At 43.2% G+C, this 19,365-nt stretch overlaps 1 protein-coding gene and 1 long non-coding RNA gene across 4 annotated transcripts in view; one reads left to right on the top strand and one right to left on the bottom strand.

Moving 5' to 3' along the window:
* STRIP2 (striatin interacting protein 2) overlaps positions 1–13,406 on the bottom strand; it is a 72,544-nt gene extending 59,138 nt beyond the window's left edge. The window contains exons 1-6 of one of the 3 annotated variants that reach the window (XM_031939043.1): positions 13,180–13,406; positions 9,241–9,310; positions 4,149–4,223; positions 3,406–3,540; positions 1,144–1,264; positions 168–236 (exon numbers count right to left, since the gene is read on the bottom strand). In XM_031939043.1, the coding sequence (XP_031794903.1) occupies positions 168–236; positions 1,144–1,264; positions 3,406–3,540; positions 4,149–4,223; positions 9,241–9,310; positions 13,180–13,326 (617 nt within the window). In that variant the 5' untranslated portion in view covers positions 13,327–13,406. Of the gene's footprint in view, positions 1–167; positions 237–1,143; positions 1,265–3,405; positions 3,541–4,148; positions 4,224–9,240; positions 9,311–12,700; positions 12,781–13,179 lie in introns of those variants that run through there. The other 2 variants (XM_031939045.1, XM_031939046.1) reach the window with 2 other exon arrangements.
* Positions 13,407–13,459: 53 nt separating this feature from the next.
* On the top strand, positions 13,460–15,651 carry LOC116419380. Its single transcript, XR_004229674.1, has 2 exons — positions 13,460–14,061; positions 14,791–15,651. It is a non-coding gene; the product is annotated as an uncharacterized LOC116419380 (long non-coding RNA).
* The last annotated feature ends 3,714 nt before the right edge of the window (positions 15,652–19,365 follow it).

Here is a 19,365-nt window from a genome sequence, read left to right as displayed (position 1 = left end):
TCTCCCTCTGTCCCCGACAGAGCGGACGAGGCTCACAACGAGACCAGAGTCCCAGAGTCCCGGCTCCCACTTCAGCCCTCTCTTATCCAGCTCCCCCACTGACAACACCCTCTGGGGTGGGCGTCAGAAGGGCCCTGGGGACCAGACACCCACAAATCCCTGTTTACCTGAGCTCTGTGCTGTCTGCGAGGGAAATGGCTGGTTTCCGAAGGGCACTGCTGCAGGCTTGGCTGTTGCTGCCGTGAGAAGAAAGGAGGCAGAATGAGAACTCCCCAGACTCCTATTTGCTGTTCCCCCGCCCCCTCCCCCCCGCCCCACAGCATGAGCAGGCTAGGTAAAGAAAACCCCCAGGAAAGATGAAATAATCACAATTAATTCATCTTTTTCTAGAACTTTAAGGTTTCAGGGCCCTTTCCACATATTTTCTCATCGACAAAAAAGAATATAGATTATGGCTTTACCCAGCTTATGGTACCTAGCACAGCACTGGGCCTAGACCCCTTTGGAGTCTGGTGACTCCTCCTTAGAATAATGATTTTAAATATTAAAAAAATTTGTGTGTGAACATGGATATATTCACAATATCTATGAAATATTTTTTTAAATGTGAAAATAAAGTTGTCATTTTTTTCCCTACCCAAATTCACACTCTTATCTTCTTATGTTAAGAACTAATTTTAGTTTGGTTATTGATATGGTAAATAATGCTAATAGTTTTCTTAATATTGAACCATCCCTGTGTTCCTAATATAATCCTACTTGGTCATAGTGTATTATCCTGGGGATGACTCCTGTAATCTCTTTGCTAATATTTTATTTAAGATTTTTGCATTAATATTCATTATTCTTTCTCTGTTTTCACCCTACCTGGTTTAGGTATCAGTACCATAGCTGTGTGAAGAGAATTTTGTCAAAATAGTCAAAAGGATTGACTAATTTTTTTGACTGTTTTTCAAATAGTTTCTATATTGAGTTAAGAACTCCCAGTGCATGAGCGAAGGGTAGAAGAGAATCAGCTGATGTATGTTTTGAAGGGGCCAGGTAGAAAAGCACCGGGGTGTGCTTTAGGTAGCACCCTGCTCCCTGCCGTGCCCAAAGCAGGGGAGCTTGGTCCCAAGAACAGCCATCCCACAGGTCTCTCACTCAGTCTCCATATGCAGTAGCTCCAGGAAAGCAGTGAAAGTTCCCATTTGATAGAGGAGAAAGCTGTTATATCGGGACCAGTGCAGGATGTCAGCCTCTGTGTCACATTCACCAAAGGTGCCTGAGAGAGGGAAAAGTAGGATGAAAAATCAGGTAGAGGTCCTAGAGGCCATCCCTCCCCTGGCTGCTTGCTCTACCTACCCTGAGAGGTGCCAGATTTCCCCAAATCTTACTGGTGGGTGAGAAGGAAAAAGGGAGCAGGCCATGCTTCCTGGGTCAAGCCCAAACTCATTAACAATCAGCTTTCCACTAAGCCCTTGTCTCTTCAGCTCTTTGTTCATTAGCTTGCATTTCCTGCCAGAAAAACTCATTTCCCCTCTAGGATCTCATGACCTCATAGAAGTGAGCACTCTCATAGTGGTGCAGATTCCATCCTATCCATGCCTTCTCATCCTGGGCAACTCTTGCTCATGTCCTCTTATAAAGTCTCCACAAAGGTCCACATATTCTGCTTCTAGGGTAACCAAGGCTTGACTCAAAAAGTCATCTTTTCCAGGATGAACCCCATCCCAGTGCAAGGACTCAAGAGTCCCCTCGACATTTTGCTCAAACTATATTAACTTGAACTCTCCTTGCCTTTCCCTTTGTTGGCTTTTAGGCACCTGTGGTATATGTTTCTCTCCTATTAGTCCATGCTTTATCCTGCCCATATTTTCTTTCCTCTCTGCCTCCCAGGGGCTTGACTAGGGCTGTTTGTACATAAGGAGGGTTTGATTTTTGACTGGCTGGAGTACAAGTCAGAATCACTTTCCTCACCAGGTAAATGGAAGAACTAACCTAGAGTTGCCTGGAAAGATAGAGGCAGATTTTAAGGCACAGGATACAGAGGAGCTAGACCCAAGCACCATTACTCCAAATCCTCCAGAAAGCTTTAGACTATCCCCAGTAAATAGCTACAGCTGCCAGTGGATGAATGGGCGTTCTTGTCAATGCAGGGGACCAACCTCTTTGAAAATAATCCTACAACACTATTAATTGTTGGTGGAACTGTGAACGGATCTAACCATTTTGGAGAGCAATTCAGAATGTGCATATCCTTTGACTCAGCAGTTATACTCAGCAGTATAACCCAAAGAGATCTTAAAGGAGGGGAAAGGGACCTGTATGTACATGAATGTTTGTGGCAGCCCTGTTTGTAGTGGTAAGGAACTGGAAACTGAGTGGATGGCCATCAATTAGAGAATGGCTGAATAAATTGTGGTATATGAATAATATGGAATATTATTGTTCTGTAAGAAATGACCAGCAGACGCCCAGAGAAAGAACTCTGGGTGATGACTAAAAACCATTACATTGAATTCCCAATCCCCATATTTATGCCCACCTGCATTTTTGATTTCCTTCACAAGCTAATTGTACAATATTTCAGAGTCTGATTCTTTTTGTACAGCAAAATAACGGTTTGGTCATGTATACTTATTGTGTATCTAATTTATATTTTAATATATTTAACATCTACTGGTCATCCTGCCATCTGGGGGAGGGGGTGGGGGGTAAGAGGTGAAAAATTGGAACAAGAGGTTTGGCAATTGTTAATGCTGTAAAGTTACCCATGCATATAACCTGTAAATAAAAGGACATTAAATAAAATTTAAAAAAAAAAAAAAAGAAATGACCAGCAGGATGATTTCAAAGAGACCTAGAGAAAATTACATGAACTGATGCTAATGAAGTGAGCAGAACTGGGAAAACATTGTTCACAGCAACATTATACAATGATCAATTCTGACGGACGCGGCTCTTTTCAACAATGAGATGATCCAGACCAGTTCCAATGATATCTTGTGATAAAGAGAGCCATCTGCATCCAAAGAGAGGACTGTGGGAACTGAATGTGGTTCATAGCATAGCATTTTCACTTTTGTTGTTTTTTGCTTGCACTTTGTTTTCATCATTTTTTTTTTCTGCTTTAATTTGATTTTTTTTGTGCAGCAAGATAACTGTATAAATATGTATGCATATAATGGATTTAACAACATATATTTCTGCCATGTTTAACATATATTGGACTACTTGCCATCTATGTGGGGAGGGGGGTAGGAGAGAGGGAAACTGGTATACAAGCTTTTGCAAGGGCTAATGTTGCAGAATTATCTATGCCTATGTTATGAAAAATAAAAAACTTTAATAAAAAAAATTAAAAAGAAAATAACCCTTCAGAGCATGTATGTCATCTCCCCAGTTTATTTGTGAAACACTTACCCTGGGCCAGGTAGAGGATAGCCCGAGCCACTTTCAGCCGTTGTTCCCTGTTAACCACCTCCAACCGGTTCAGGAGACGCATTATATAGGCTTTCTGTGAGGTCTCCTCCAGTTCCAGCCAGCCCCTGCCTTGTACTGGGGAGAAAGGAGGCCCCGTGCCCTCTGTGAGCCCAAACTGGCCTACTCCCGCCTAGCCTAATGAATGGCTCCTCCGACCATCTCTCCACCTTCCATCCCAGGCTGCTTCTAACTCTCAAACCTCCCTCCTTCTAGCTGAGAAATGAAGAGGAAGTGGGAATCCAGGGTCCAAGGTGGCCAATGACACAGGAGTGTCAGAAGAGATTTAAAAGAATTTCCAAGAAGTCAGTTTTCTGGCAGCAGGAGACAGATCTAGAAAGGGGCGGGGGGAGCTAAGAACATGCAGGTAGTAGAGTCTCTAACTCAGGTGTCCTTTAGCTGGGGCCTATTTCATCATCTCTTCTGGAGCAGTGAGGTTTCAGTTTGAATATATAATATTGCCCAGGCACCCAACACAAGCATTCCCACCAGTTCAACCACTGGGGAGTTCCTGAGATTCAGGAACAGGAAGACACGATTGTCCTCCTCTGTGGCCACTTGTTAGATTATACCCAGGTTCCTTCCACAGGAGGAATGGAGGTCAGTGCCATATAGGTCAGTCAGAGAACTCTTGCTCCCTGGCTCCTAGGAGGAAAGGGTCTCTCATCACAGGGGCGTTGGGGCACCTTGAGTCCTGAAATCCTCTTCAAAGCAGTGCCGGTTGATAGTGAATTCTGGGTTTTCAGTGTAGCTGTACAGTTCTGTGGGGGGAACATAGGGGATAGAAAGTCACCGGCACTTTGGTAGTGGAAGAGCTGGGGTTTCCAACACATTCCTGTGCCCAGCCCTGCCCAGATCCAGCTTCCTCCCCTTCTGAGGAGAAAGTTAAAAATAACCACCCAGGTCCCCAGGCGATTAGACAGTCAAATCTGCACTCCTCCAGCCAGCTGGCTACTGCAATAGATAGGGCAACCCAATTTGGGTTACAGAAAGAAGAAACAGAACAGCAAGGATTCAGTATTAGAGCTGGGAAGTTCCTTACAGTCCACTGAGCTCAGTGGACAGCTACAGATGAGGAAACAATGAACCCAGAGAAGTAAAGTGAATTTACCCAACATCATTCAGCTTGCTAGTAGCAGAACTAAGATTAGAACTAAAAACCTAGGTCTCCTGGCTCCTGATTCAGGGACCTTTAGCTTATACCACATGGTCTCTCCATTATTCCACTCTCTTGGGGCTTAAGTTTCTCATGGCTTGTTCATTTTGACTGAAATCAATTCCATCTCTACAGATTCTAAAGCCCATATCACTTTTTAAAATGCAGAGCTAAGACACTGGTGTTGTTTAGCACTCTCTGAGAAACATCCCCCTCTACAGAAAGGAATGAAATATTGACCACCAAGACAAGAATTGCAAAATAATTTTTAAAAATTAACAAGATAGAGCATCAGTCCTGAAGTCAGGAGGACCTGAGTTCAAATCTGATCTCAGGCACAACATTTCCTAGCTGTGTGACCCCGGGCAAGTCACTTACCTCCACTTGCCTCAGCAAAAATAAAAAATAAATAACAAGAGATTAAAGACAACAAAACAGATATTGAAAGGGGCTGATGCTGAGTCACACAAACACAAGTAGGGGAAAGAGATCAGAGACAGTGAAGTTATTTCAGGTAGAGACCACTAATGTTTCTCTCTGAGAAGGGAACTCAAGGACTCCTTCCTATCATATCTGGGACAGGGAAGTAAATGTGACTAGAGAGAAAGAAAAAAGGCAGTTGAACACACAACAAATCGCATCATCGACACTTCCTTGATCAATTTGTCTGGTTAAAGGTAGATAGTTCTCCATGGGTGGGACCCAGCCTGCCCCTCCTCTAAGGCACAGTGGACTACCTCACCAACTGGGCAGCAACTCCCTTTGTAAATTCAAATATCATCACAGAAACTTATTAGTTGTATAACTGGGCAAGTTACTTAAGGAACAGACTCCAATAGGTTTTCTATAAGATAAGAATAATAATAGCATTTACCTCACAGGGCTCTTGTGAGGATCAAATATGCAAATACACTTTGTAATGCTTAAGTCTCTATATAATTATTTCTATATAAATTTCTTATATAAGTAAGTTATTTGCATATAAATAATAAGAATTATTACATTACAATTCTCCGAGACAGCTAGGTAGATAGAGCTTGGAGCCAGAAAAATCTGAGTTCAAATCTGGTTTCTGACACCTACTAGTTGTATGACCCTGGACAAGTCACTTAACTCATTTGCCTCAGTTCCTGATCTGTAAATAAGCTGGAGAAGAAAATGGCAAAGCATTCCACTGATCTCTACCAAGAACATCTATAGATAAAAGTCCTATAGAGTCAGACTGAACTGAACAACAACAAAGTTAATTTTGTATCATCAATACTGAATGAAATCCAGAAAGAGATGTGCCGTAGGGGTCGGCAAGGGACTTAGAGATACCAAGAATGGAGAGTACTCGAGACTGGTAAATCCAGGTTTCTTGACCTGGAGCCACTTTTCATCAGCTAGGTTCCCAGCTGAATTCATGAAATTTAGCCAGTGTTCTGCAGCAATCAAATGAATCCAACAGGAAGCAACTATAGGTTTGAAAGTCCTAGAATGTGAAAAACCCTCATGTTTTCTTTCTCTCCCTCCCTCACCCACAAATCCTGGATCTCAAGACTATTTAGAGCTGGAAGAATTAGAGATTATCCCTATGCAATACCCTTCTTTTATAGATTAGAAAATTCAGGTTTCTACTAGCTGCATGATCCTGGATAAGTCACTTGACCCCAATAGTAACAAAGGAAGGAAAGAAGGGAAAGAAAGAGGAAGAAAGGAAGGGAGAGAAAGAGAAAGGAAGGAAGGAATGAAAGATCTAATCAGTGGCAGGGCCTGAGTCTGAATTCAGTTTTCATGGCTCTTTCTCTGAGTCTCAATTTACCTAGCTGTCAGACAGAGGCAACACCTACTTTGTCACAATGACAAGATACAAGAGTGCAGAATCTAGGAAATAAAGCAGAAATGAGAACGAAGTCCCTCAGGGTGTGTATGGGGGTGGGGGGAAGAGGCAGGATAGAGCTACTTTGTTCTCTCTCTCTCCCTGTCATTCATCAAGGCATTTTCCTCTGCATTTATTCCTAAGAACTTCTCAAAAGATGTGTCTTCTTCTGAGAGAAACGTGCCTTAAAGTATCACTTCCATGTGACAGAAAATTTAATTTTCACCTCATCTTTTTCCCAGGCACGAAGGGAGCTACTTATTAATAACTGGCATTCGTACCTCACTGAACATTGAGGTCTTTAAATACTGAAGGGAGCACACTCAGTCTGAGCTAAAAAACAAACAACTGAAAAGCACCAGCCCAGTTCTGACAGATGAGTGGGATTTGCTCAGCTACAGTTTTAGGAATATCCCAGGATGGGGGTGTGGCAAGGGGGGGGGTAGTGTACATGCAGAGGCCACTGTCTTTGACAATTCAGGCTGTTTTGGCTGGATCCTGCAGGTTCACATTGTAGGGTTTATATTCTTTAAATATCACAACACAAGATTTGGGGTAAAAGATTTCAGGGGAACAAATAAAACATGAAAAATTATATCTATATATATGGTCTACTGCCCCAGATATTTCTAATAATGAAAGGGGGGGCTACAAGAGAGGAAATACAGGAAGAGGACAAAAAGAGGGAAAGGAAGGAGAAGGAGAAGGAAGGAAAGGAGGAAAAAAAGGAAAGAAAGGAGAGGGGGAAAGAGGGGAAAAAAGAAAGGAGGGAAAGAAGAAAGAAAGACTGAGAGGAAAAAAAGAGGGAGAGAGGAAGGAAAGGCAATGGAAAGGAGGAAGAGAGGAAGAAAAAATGATAGAAAGAAAAGAAAGGAGAGGAAAAGAAGGAAAAGAGTAAAGGAGATGGAGGAACAAAGGAAGAAAGGAAGAGAAAAAAGAGAAAAAGGACAGGAAGAAAAAAGGAGGGGGGAAAGAAGAAGAAACAAGCAATTTTCAAATGATGAAATCCAAGCTCTCGACAACCATGTGAAAGCATGCCCCTCTACATTAAGTATGAGAGAAATTCAAATTAAAGCAATTTTGAGTTTCCATTCTATATCTATCAGATTAGCAAAGATAACAAACAAACAAACAAAAAGAACATGACAAATGTTGGAGGAGTTTTCAGAAAACAGACAGTGTAAATTATGGCATAAAATGAAAAAAGGGATAAGTTGAGAGAAGCTTGGAAAGACTTGTATGAAATGAGCAGAAGCAGAGAAATAATTATTCAGTGACAATAATCCTATAAAGAAAAGTAACTTTGAAAAACTTAACTCTGAACAAGCTGTGGTACACGAAGGTAATGGAATATTATTGTTCTATAAAAAATGATGAACAAGCTGATTTTTAGAAAGGCCTGGAAAGATTTACATGAACTGATGCTGAGCAAAACAAGCAGAATCAGAAACACATTGTACATAATTACAGCAAAATTGTGCGATGCTCAACTATGAAAGATTTGGTTCTTCTCAGTGGTTCAATGATTCAAAGCAATCCCAATAGACTTTGGACAGAAAATACCATCTGCATCCAGAAAAAGATCTAGGGAGACTGAATGTAAATTAACACATGCCGTGTTCAAGGCCAAGGATGAAGCATGTTACCCATATCTAAAGAAGGACAGAATCAAGATGCAAAACCTGGCATATATATATTTGGACAGTGTTACGGGCCAGAACTCTGAACTTGAAACAAAGGATTCTTGCAAGGTGCCAAGTCAGTGGAATTGACAGAGATAATAGTTATCTAATTAACATGGTTCAATATGATTGATTTAATCCTACAAGGAGATGTTATGAGCCAGAACTTGAAACAAGGTACTAAGTGGAATTGAGGAGACAATGGTTAAATCTAGTTTAGTATTGATTTAATCCTACAACAAATAATGGTTTCCTAGTGATATAATGATTGTTGTGTACTTAGTATGGAGCATATAAGCAGAAGCTGTCAGGGCCAGAAAGGAAAAGCTCACTAGAAGCTCTCAGAGGCTGAGACAGATTCATTTCATCATCCACTTTTGGGGTGGTTGGAAGCTGAAACATAAACTTTTGGATTCGGAGACCTTCAGAGAGATTCAGAGGGCAGAGAAGGAGGCAGGAGCTCAAGCCCACAGAACCAAGGAGAGAGGCCTCTAAGAAAGCTAACTGGGCCCCAGGAAAGGAGACAAGACTTTAAAAGAGACAATAAAGGATTTGGACCTTAATCCCTGGCTGCATTTGGCATGATTACAACTGAACTGACAGAAAGGCTGCCTTCAGAGACCCCAGAAAAAACCTCAACAGAGAACATTACATTTTAGAGAGAATATTATAGAACATTGTCAATGAGGAAATTTTGTTTTGCTTGAGTATGTATATTTGTTATGTGTTTTTTTCTTTTTTTTCCCAATTGTAAGGGGAAAGTAGAAGGAAGAAAAAAAATGAGTTATTTAAAAATTTTAAAAATTATAAATATAAAAATATGTATAAAGAAAAATATTTGCTGAATATATGAAATTAGGTCATCAATAAATAATTAAGGGAAGAATCAACCAATAGGAGCAAAGAAAAGAACAAGCAAACAAATCGAGAGAAAAGGGAGAGGAACAAACATCACAAATTTACTGAGTTGCAGAGAAGACTGGACAGAAAATCTGAGATCATGGGTCACTAGTGGGAGAGGCTGACCCATAGAACCTCGAACCTCCCTCTTCCCTCCCATCCCCACCCTTCCCTTGTACCTGATAACTCAGCCCCATGTTCATCAGCATCCCCATACTCAAACTCCAGGTTGGGACAGTCCACCGAGCCCTGAAATGGAGATGCCTTGGTTATATAAATGGAGAAACCTTTTTCAAAGACTGCTTGGGTTCCTTCTTCATTGCCTTCTCCCACCCCCAACTTCCCTTGATTTAGCAGACCAAAGCCAGAGTAAAGGCAAAAGAAGATCATACCTGGTCCTCTCACCTGGAAGGAGGCCTGTTCAGACATTTACTTACCCTTTCCAAGCAACATCAAAGTTCAAGAGAAAAAGTCAGTGGTTAGTCTTAAAGACTGGATACAAAAAGGGAAACTGAGGGCACGGAGAGAAGTGGAAAAAGGAGCTGATGTGAAAATCATAGCATATATCCTATTCATTTCAACTTACAAACAAAACTAGAAGAGAAAGCGCTGATCTGAAGGAAAATAGGAATTTATAAAAATCACAGACCTACATTTTCATTGATATAGGGAATTCAGAGATGAGGAAACTAAAGCACTGAAAGAGGAATGGGGAGGGGAAGAAGAGAAAGGGGGAGAGAGAGAGGGAGAGGGAGAGAGGGAAAGGGAGAGGGGGAAAGGGAGAGGGGAGAGGGAGAGGGAAAGGGAGAGAGAGAGGGGAGAGAGAGAGGGAGAGGGAGAGGAAGAGGGAGAGAGAGAGGGGGAGAGAGAGAGAGGGAGAGGGAGAGGAAGAGGGAGAGGGAGAGGGAGAGGGAGAGGGAGAGGGGAGGGAGAGGGGGAGAGGGAGGGGGGGGAGAGGGAGGGGGAGAGGGAGGGGAGAGGGAGGGGGAGAGGAGAGGGAGAGAGGGGAGAGGGAGGAGGGAGAGAGGGGGAGGGAGAGGGAGAGGGAGAGGGGTAGGGAGAGGGGGGGAGGGAGAGGGAGAGGAGAGAGGGGAGGGGAGAGGGGGAGGGAGAGGGAGAGGGAGAGGGGAGGGAGATGGGAGAGGGAGAGGGAGGTGAGAGGGAGAGGGGAGAGGGAGAGGGAGAGGAAGGGGAGAGGCTGTGAGGAAGAGGGGAGAGGGAGAGGGGAGGAGGGAGAGGAGAGAGAAGAGGGGAGAGGGGGAGGGAGAGAGAGAGGGGAGGGGAGAGGGAGGGAGAGGAAGAGGGGCAGGGTGAGATGGCCAGAGAGAGAGAGGAGGGTGCAATGAGGAGCTAGGAGGATCGAGGGTCAGAGATGAGGAAAGGAGAGGTCTACTGGAGAGGTTGTGAGAGGGAGAGAGAGAGGGTGATCATGAGAGAGAGAGAGGGAGAGGGTGAGGGAGAGGGAGAGAGGGAGAGAAGATTGAGGAGAGGTGAGAGGCCAGGTATCTGAAGAGTTGCCTATCTCATGGAGAGCCCCCCAGGAAAGCCAAATGCTGCCAAACCACTGTCCACATGTAGCAGATCTTAGGCAGGTCATTCTCTCCAGGCTTCACTGATCTGATCTGTACATAGATGAGGGGGGCGGAATGAAACTCAAATGATTTCTTCTGCTGTAATACTTCTGATCTCTATTGAATGGTATGGAGTAAAGGCACTGCATGCAGTGATAGCTGTACTCATAAAGGTAGCAAGACTCTTAGTAGAGGATTAAAAAAGTCCCAATCCCAAAGAATTCTCATCCATGTGAATGCCCCTCCCAGAGATGGAAGATGGTGCAATAGGGGTCCATACGTGAACCATCCCATGGTATAGCTAAGGGGATCAAGGTCCTTGGCAAGCTCATAGGTTCTATAATTGTACCCATTGTACTCAATTAGGGCTTGGAGGGGCGGTAGGGGAAAAGAAACAGTCAAATGATGTCCCTGCACAAGCAATGTTTCATCCCATCTTTGTGGGTATGGATATGAGAATCACCTACTCCTAGGCTATGCGTGATTCATGACCCAAGTCGAATATCTAAGTAACAGTATTTACCAAGGACACTAATATGAGCACATGAGGCATCAGTAAGAAGGGAAAGCACATTTTAGTTGCCTGCAAAGAATTTCACTGAAATCCAGTGAAGAAAGACAAACTGTTTTGGGGTGGAGGGTGGGGGACAATAGGGGGTAGGCTTTATAGGAACATCATGCTCTATGGAGTCCAAGCAGAGCTCTGACGAATGGGAGTATCTCAGGATGCTTTGGGCATGCTTAATGAAGAGGTAGTCAAATTTTGTCCCAAATGTACTCAGAAGTCTAAAGTTCTACCTTTTAGTAGCTCAGATATAAGATTAGCCTTCGCCTCTGCCTATAGTAATCACCTGGCAAGGGGCTCTAGGACTCTGAGAAGTCTCTCTCCCCTAAGGACTATTCTCTCTCACCACACCAGAAAAGGCAAGGAGAAATCTGAAGGTGAACAGTCATCATATCTGACACCAGACACACTAATGATGGGGGACACATTGAGAGAGAGAGGCAGCTTCTCCGACTCTCAGAGAAGGTGGGGAAGAGCTAATTTTTAGGACAGCCTGTTGGCAGGAAATGAACACTGAGATGATCCAGTTAGCAAAGAGTTTCAGAACAGGGAGAATAGAAATGAAAAAAATTAAGATGCAGCCCTAGGCAGACAGGGGCTAAGCTGCTGTTCTCTGCAGGTAGGAGAAAGGGATCCTGCAGAAACCATACTGGTTGGTCAAAGCAAAGCTAAAAGGCTGCAGGGGCTTGGGGTCACTGTCTCTTCAAAAAACATACAGTCTGATAGACAGAAAGGAGCCTGGGCAGTCCCAGGCTCCTTGGCTCTAACCAGCAGCTCTCTTAGGAGCATGCTATCAGTATGATCATGGGCAAGTGGTTTTTCCCTCCCTTTAGTTCCTATCTTCCTGCCACCCACAGCCACAAAGGAGAGGGACATTGCATACCCCAACAAGGTTTACCATTTGCTCACGGGGAGCCCTTAGGTGTACCCAGAAAAAAGGATTTACTCTATATGCCTAATGGGCCATTTTCAATGGGAAAGGATTATATCCATTCAGGATCAGTTCAGATCCATTAACCCCTGTGGGAAGGGAAGCTCCCCAGCTCAGACTTGTTCTTTCTCTTGGACAAAGGCTCCAGAAACCATAAATTCAACTTTTCTGATCCATCCAATTCCTTTCACCCAACCTGCTCACCATTTCACTGAGAATTCTGTTTGGGGAAGAGATGAAAAAACCTGGTCAGCAAATACTCCTGCCAGATACTCTCAAAGGGCAAGCCAGACTTCTAGTAGTAACCCTTGTGAAGGCTTTCAGGTGATAGCCAATTGTTAGTTCCCTCCTTCAATAAACACCAACTGAATGTTTTTCTGTATAAAAGTCTTTAGAATTACAATTTTGGAGCTGGTAGGGACCAAAGCTCTAGCCCAACCCTCCTCCATTTTACAGTTGAGGAAACAGAATGAGGATTTGCCCAAGGTCACAAAGCGAAGAAGTAGGGGCTTAAACCCAGGTCTTTTGCCTCTTCTCTCTCCCGTACTCTGGGGCCCCGCGATAAAACTCACTATCAGGCAATATGAAGAAGGAGCAGGCACCCCCATCTATCCCTTTCTAAGGTTCCTTGCGGGCAGCTTAGAAAGGAGGCGCACAGGAACGAACGCATTTATCCAGTCTACATGAAGTCGCCCAGGGGCTGAGGTAGTACTGGCTCGGTCCCCAGGAAGACTGAGGCCCCAGGCCCGGCAAAAATGAACAGGGAAGCCCCCAAGGATAACGGACTTAGGTTCCAAACCCACTGGTTCTACTTCTTACTCCTGTGTGATTGTGCTCGAGTCACTCAAACTCCTTGGGCTCGGTTTCCCGATCTGTAAAACGAGCGGTTTGGACTAGGACTTCCAAGGTGTCAGCCAGCTTGAGATCTTTTGGGTTCTATTACCTGCGGGGGGAAGAGCCGGGCCCGGGGCGGGGGTGAGGCTGGCCCCGGCGGGTACCCCTGGGGAGCTCGCTCCCTTTCCGCCCTCCCCTCGCCGCAGCCCCTGCCCACCTCGGACTCCCTCCGCTGGTTCTTGAACATGTCCCGGCCCTTAGGCGACGCCTGCTTTCCCTTGCCGCCGCCGCCGCCGCCTCCGTTGCTGTTACCGTTCCCAGTTGGGCTGCCAGCCCCGGGCCCGCCGCCGTTGGGGTCCTCCATGCAGCTCCCCGCGACAGTTCAGCCCGCTCTGCCAGAGCTTCCAGGGCAGCAGCACGCCCGGGGGAAACGGTCCCCGCGACACTCACACCCCGGGAGCCCCCCACACCCCGCCCCCCATCTCTATTGGCCAAGGCAACCTAACGGCAGCTCCACCCCGAGGTGGGATTGGTCGGGGGGGATGTGCGGGGCGGAGGTTGGGGCTCATTCAGTTTTTGAGTTGTTCAGCCCCGGGCTAGGGTACTTCTGCTCTCCGGAGTACCGCCGGGTCTCTAGGCCTCGGCTCCCCCGGCCAGCCATTCCCGGATCTGAGACTCAGTTTTTCTAAATTCTGAAAGGGAGGGGTTTTAAGCTGTCATTTCCCTCCCCCACCCGGGCTGTAACTGAGCCTTTCAAGAAAGCATCTTCCAGGGCTTGTCCCCAGGTGTCTCTCCCTCTCCTACAATTTCCAGCAAAGGATCGGAGAACATCGAGTCCAGACTCTTTACAGATGAATAAATTGGGGTTTAGAGATGGGAAACCCAAGGCCCCGCAGCTAAGTAGTTTCCAGTTCACCTTTATTTTCCATGTACTTGAACTCTAGAAGGAACTGAGCCTGTGGAGCCTGAAGAAAAGAAGTCACAATAATTTTGCTGAAGTGAAGGAAGGATTAGTCAAGTTTTGTTCCGCCCCCAAGTGTCTGACCAGGAGCAAAGAGGCAAATGTCATGGAAATCCTCTCAATGACCGCTGTCTAGAGGTAGAATAGCTCATCCCTAGTGGTGGTGGGTTCCCCCTCTTTGGAAGTCTACCAGAAGGGGCTGAATGACCACTTTTCAGTTATAGAAGAGATTAGATTATTAGATTATTATAGAAGAGATTCCTTTATTTATGGATTACACCAAATGGCCACTGAGGTCCTTTCCAATTTTCAATACAAAGTAGATCCACTCGTGGCTCTCTTCAACAATGAGATGATTCAAACCAGTTCCAATTGTTCAGTGATGAAGAGAGCCATCTACACCCAGAGAGGAACATGGGAACTGAGTGTGGACCACAACATAGCATTTCTACTCTTTTCATTGTTGCTTGCTTACATTAAATTCTGCTTTTTTTTTTTTCTTACTGGTTTGATCCAATTTTTCTTGTGCAGCACAATAACTGTATAAACATGTATGCCTATATTGGATTTCACATATATTTCTACCATGTTTAACACATATTGGACTACTTGTCATCTAGGAGAGGGCAGGGAGGAAAGGAGAGAAAATAAGAATACAAGGTTTTGCAAGGGCTAAATGTTAAAGAATTGTCCATGCATATGTTTTGAAAAATAAAAAGCTTTAAAAAAAAAAAACAAAAACAAAGTAAATCCACTATAGGACAGCATTTATTTCTATCTATATGCTTGAAAGACAGAAGACTCATAAGTGCATACTGACAAATATTTAAAGCAAGATACAATGATCCATCTCTCCTATTCTTCCAGGAGGATGACTTAAAATATCAAAACATGAAACATTTTGAAGATCTGCTGAATGGATACTTTCACCTTGGATCTTCACTAACCGATCCCAGGTGGGCTGCAGAATGGGACATCGTTTTTGTTCATCCTCCTGACTTCCATCATTTTTCTCCTCCAAGATGCTGATGCTGAGATCGCCTGCTGAACTACTAGCATGTGGATCCAGGAGATCTCAGCCTCTGAAACTCATGAGATTCTTGACAAAGCTAGAAACAACCACCTCAATATTGCTATCCAATCACCTGTGATTTAGGAAAGAAACCCCAGCAGAAGAGGTAACCAGAACCTTATCTAGATAAAAATATGCACTTACTGCAAGTTTTGATATGTTTGACAGGAAGAGGAAGCAACAGCAGAAATTTTCTCTTCTTGGAATTCTACTGAGTAGCTCATCTTCTTTAGTGATTAATGCTTTTTGCCCTTTTCCCTCAAACTCCATCATGGGGACCAAAGGCCCTATAGGGAACCTCTGTTTGAAAAAGTTTTTTGGCACAAGGCCAGTACACATGTTCTCAGAAATGGGCCAATTATAAGGTTTAGCTCTATGGAAAGTACTCAGGCTAGAGTGGATCAGAGCAGGGCTCCCTTGATTACCTCTGTTAGAGATACATTTTGCTTTGATACAAAAGAATATATCTACCAAACATTCAAACAACGCTTTCTCCCCAGTACATTTCCCTAAAATCATTAAACAGAACCTGTTAAGTGATTAGACTAATTACTAAATTCACCTTTGCAGTTTACTGATTGTTAACAGGATACATCTTTTAATTTCAATGTTTTACTATCCACAGGGTCACTGTTGGGAAAAAAAAAAAAAAAGGATCTTTGAGCTGAGTGTTGTTGGTTTTTTGTGTTGTCTTTACCACATTTGTACTCTAGTACAAAGATATTCTTAATTTTGCATCACTTCATACAAAAAGTTTCTTTGACATCTCTAGATTCACTATTCCTTCTAGAACAATAATATTGTATTTTGTACAGTTTATAGTTGTTCCCAGACTACATTACTGGAAATGCATTTTTTTCAGATTTTTACTATAAATAATATGGTTATGAACTTTTAAACATCTGAGAATTAGTCTTGCTTTATTAACATCTTTGGAGCATAAACACAAGTATAATCAATTTGATAACTTTTCTTGTACAATCCTAATAGTCTTTTAGAACTTTTGGGCCAATTAACAGCTCTATCAACAGTGAGTTCGAAAGCCTGTCTTCCCATAGCTCCTTTGGGGCTACTTTCAATAGGTGATCAATCTATTAAACCTATCCAGCACTAAGAACTATTCAATCTTGCCTTGATAGATATTTAGGATTGAACAAATTTAAACAGAAGTTATAAAGGAATTCTTGTACAAAGAGGGTTGAGCTATGAGATATTTAACGGTATCATCCAACTCTGAGATTTTCTGATTCTAATTCATAAATCACATCAATCATAGAGGGTGCATGGTGACTTTTGAAGGAGGGATGGTCATGCCATTTTGCTTTGGTACTTGTCTTAGTTTCATTTCTATTTTTTTAAACTTTTAACTCCTCCTCCACCCCCAGAACCTTTCTCTGCCAATCCTTCCCCATAGATAGTATGGTAAATAATGAAAGAATGAAAAAAAGTTATCGATATTTAGCACTATATATATATATATATATATATATAATATGCACATATATATAGTAATATAAATGTCAAAGGAGAAGTAATCCCTGCTTTAAAGGAGTTTATATTCTAATAGGGAACATTAAAAGAGGGGGATGGTGGACCAAGGAAGAAGTTTTGGTCTGGAGATTTGACCTATAAGACAACATAGATTCATTACTGGGTCTAAAGGTGTGGAAAGTGGGGTGGGGATTATGTAGAAGAGGATACACATACATGCATATATATACACACACACACCAGGAGAGACAAAGAGAAAGGGAAAAGGAAGGCAATGTGGCCAGGGTGGGATGTGGATGGGATGTGAAAATAAAAGCCTAGGATTCAATCCAGTGTTTTTCTATGGGCCATGCCATAAAACAATAATGATTTTTCCCTCCCTCCCTTCTATTTTTTCTCCAAAACAGATATGGAGGCAGGAGGGCTATCAAAGAACAGACAAGAATTACCATACCTGGGAAAAAAACCTGTTCCCTTATCCCTTCTCCTCGTCGTCTTCCCTTTCTCCCTTTTTCTTTCCACATACCTTTCACAGACTAGGCCATGATTTCTAAGGAAGCACCAGGCTTAAGGCCAAAACTTTGATTTTCTGTCTTTTTTTTTTTTTTTTTTTTTTTTGTTAAATAAGTCAGATTCCAAAAGAGCCAAACTTTATTTTACAATTCATTGTGAAGGAGAAAAGGGAGGGTGTTGAGGGACAGGACAAAACCCACGCCTAGCCCCACTCAATGTGAAAAACCTGCCACAGCACAACCCACGAGTGTCTCTTATTAAAGAACTAATTATTCTGCCTTCTTCCTCCCTTCCCCCCCACCAATTTCTTCTGTTTTCCTGGGGTGAGAATGTGAGTGAGGATCGACAACTCCCAGAGCTCCATGTTTTTTCTTTACCTGCTGAACCAATCAGTAGTTTGGACAGAGAGATAGAAGAGTGAGGAGATGAATTTTATGACCTCTTTGTCTGCTCAACCCAAATGTGCTACCTCTTAAATAGAAAGGAAACCTAGTCTTCCTGATGGAAAGAGCACTGGACTTGAGAACTGGAAAACCAGGGTTCCTGTCCCAGTTCAACTAAATCATTGCGTGCAGTTAGACAAGTCATTTTGCATCTCACTTTGCATCCCTCGTTTAGAGAGAGTCCTAAGTTTGGATTTAGGAGACCTGGGTCTATTCCCACCTTTGCTAACCTTGGATAAGTCACTCTCATTTGGGAAACATATCACTTTATTTATACAATAAGATTAGACTAGATGACCTCTGCAGTTCCTTCCCATTCTGGATTCCACAAACCATATTATAACCTTAGTTCATTCACTTGTCTCTGTTTTTGGTTGTTGCAGTTGTGCCTGAATCTCTGTGACCCTATTTGTGGTTTTCTTGGCCAAAATACTGGCATGATTTGCCATTTCCTTTTCTGGTGCATTTTGCTGATGAGAACACTGAGGCAAATAGGTTAACTCACTCACCCAAATTACAGGCCAGATCTGAATGCAAGTCCTCCTGATCCCAAGCCTGGCAGTCTTCATTTGCTAAAGTTAGGCAATTGCAGTAATTAGGCCAACCCTCTCAATTTTATAGTTGAGGAAACAGAATTAGGACATGTCCAGATCAGAATACCTAGGTCTGTGGAGGGTAGGGGAGAGGGGAATTATTATTAAAACTGCTTCATAAAGTCTTTTAGAAACTATCTCATTTCAGTTTTTCCATAAAATAGGTGAGAGATCAAAACCAGGGGCTTGGTGCTCAAACATATGTCTATCGGTTCTTACTTATTACAGACTGAAAATGCAAGGTCCTTCTCATGCCTGTGAAGAGGAAGGAAACAAAGCTGCCCAGGAGCAGAGCTTGGGGCCGGGAGAATGGAGGGCTAATTTGGGAAGCACTAATCTCCTGGCAGGCAGAACAGAGACCACAAACTCTAGTTATAGGGCCTTGGCTCAGATTCAACATTTTTTAGTTTGCCAACAAAGGAGGTTATGATACCAAGAGGCATCCTTGACCATTGTGGCGCCATGTGTCTGTTTGAGGATTGGTCACATTCTCCATCCAGCATCTGACCCATCAACTCTGATGATCACAGTTTAGACGGATATTCCTACTAAACAAGGTCCTGGAGCCCAGCTACCCAACCTTCGTTATCAGTGCTCCAATGACCTTTAGTACTAACCTACTAACATAAGGAGGGGCTTTCTGAGTTACACGGATCTTTTCAAGACTGCTGGGTGTACAGCCTCAGAGGTGGATGTGGTTTTCTTCAGCCTGATTGGGACTTCTGTTCTAACTAGCTAAGATAACTGGCTCAGAAGTGGTTGAATCGGCATTCTAAGGTGACTTTAGAAAAGCTGCTTAAGGATAAAAGCACAAAAGGTGCTAGAGTGAGAGGTGCTGGAAATCAGAGATCCTGCCTCCCCAATCACTGTTGCCTACAGGACTTTCAAGGTTATGAGGGATAGACTCTGCTTCTTAGGTGGAGAAACAGTTAGCCTGGAACAGTTTCAATTCAGGGGATCACAGAAGTGGTAGGGTCCAGTGGCCACTGAGTATAAATCATATGTGAATAAGAATTCAGCTCACAATACTTCTAATTAATAGCCAACCAGTCTTTACCTGAATTATTTCCACTGAAGGCAATAATCATGTTGCCCTAAGCCTTCTTTGCCTGTATTAAACATCCCTAGTTCTCTTAATTGATTTTCAAAGCATCATTTAGAAGTCTTTTAGCAACCCTGTTGCCTCCCTCCAGATTACCGGTCATTCCTAGATTAGGGTACTCAGAAGGGAATACTCAATACTTACGAAGCACCTACTATGTGCCAAATTGACATTTTGCTGTCTTGTACTGTCCAGCTACAAATCTGTGATGCTATAGTCTTTTTGAAT

The sequence above is a fragment of the Sarcophilus harrisii genome, chromosome 5 (assembly GCF_902635505.1).
Source record: "Sarcophilus harrisii chromosome 5, mSarHar1.11, whole genome shotgun sequence".
NCBI classification, from domain to species: Eukaryota; Metazoa; Chordata; class Mammalia; order Dasyuromorphia; family Dasyuridae; genus Sarcophilus; species Sarcophilus harrisii.
Note: the sequence above shows the minus strand (reverse complement) of the source record. Positions and strands in the feature narration are given on the sequence as shown.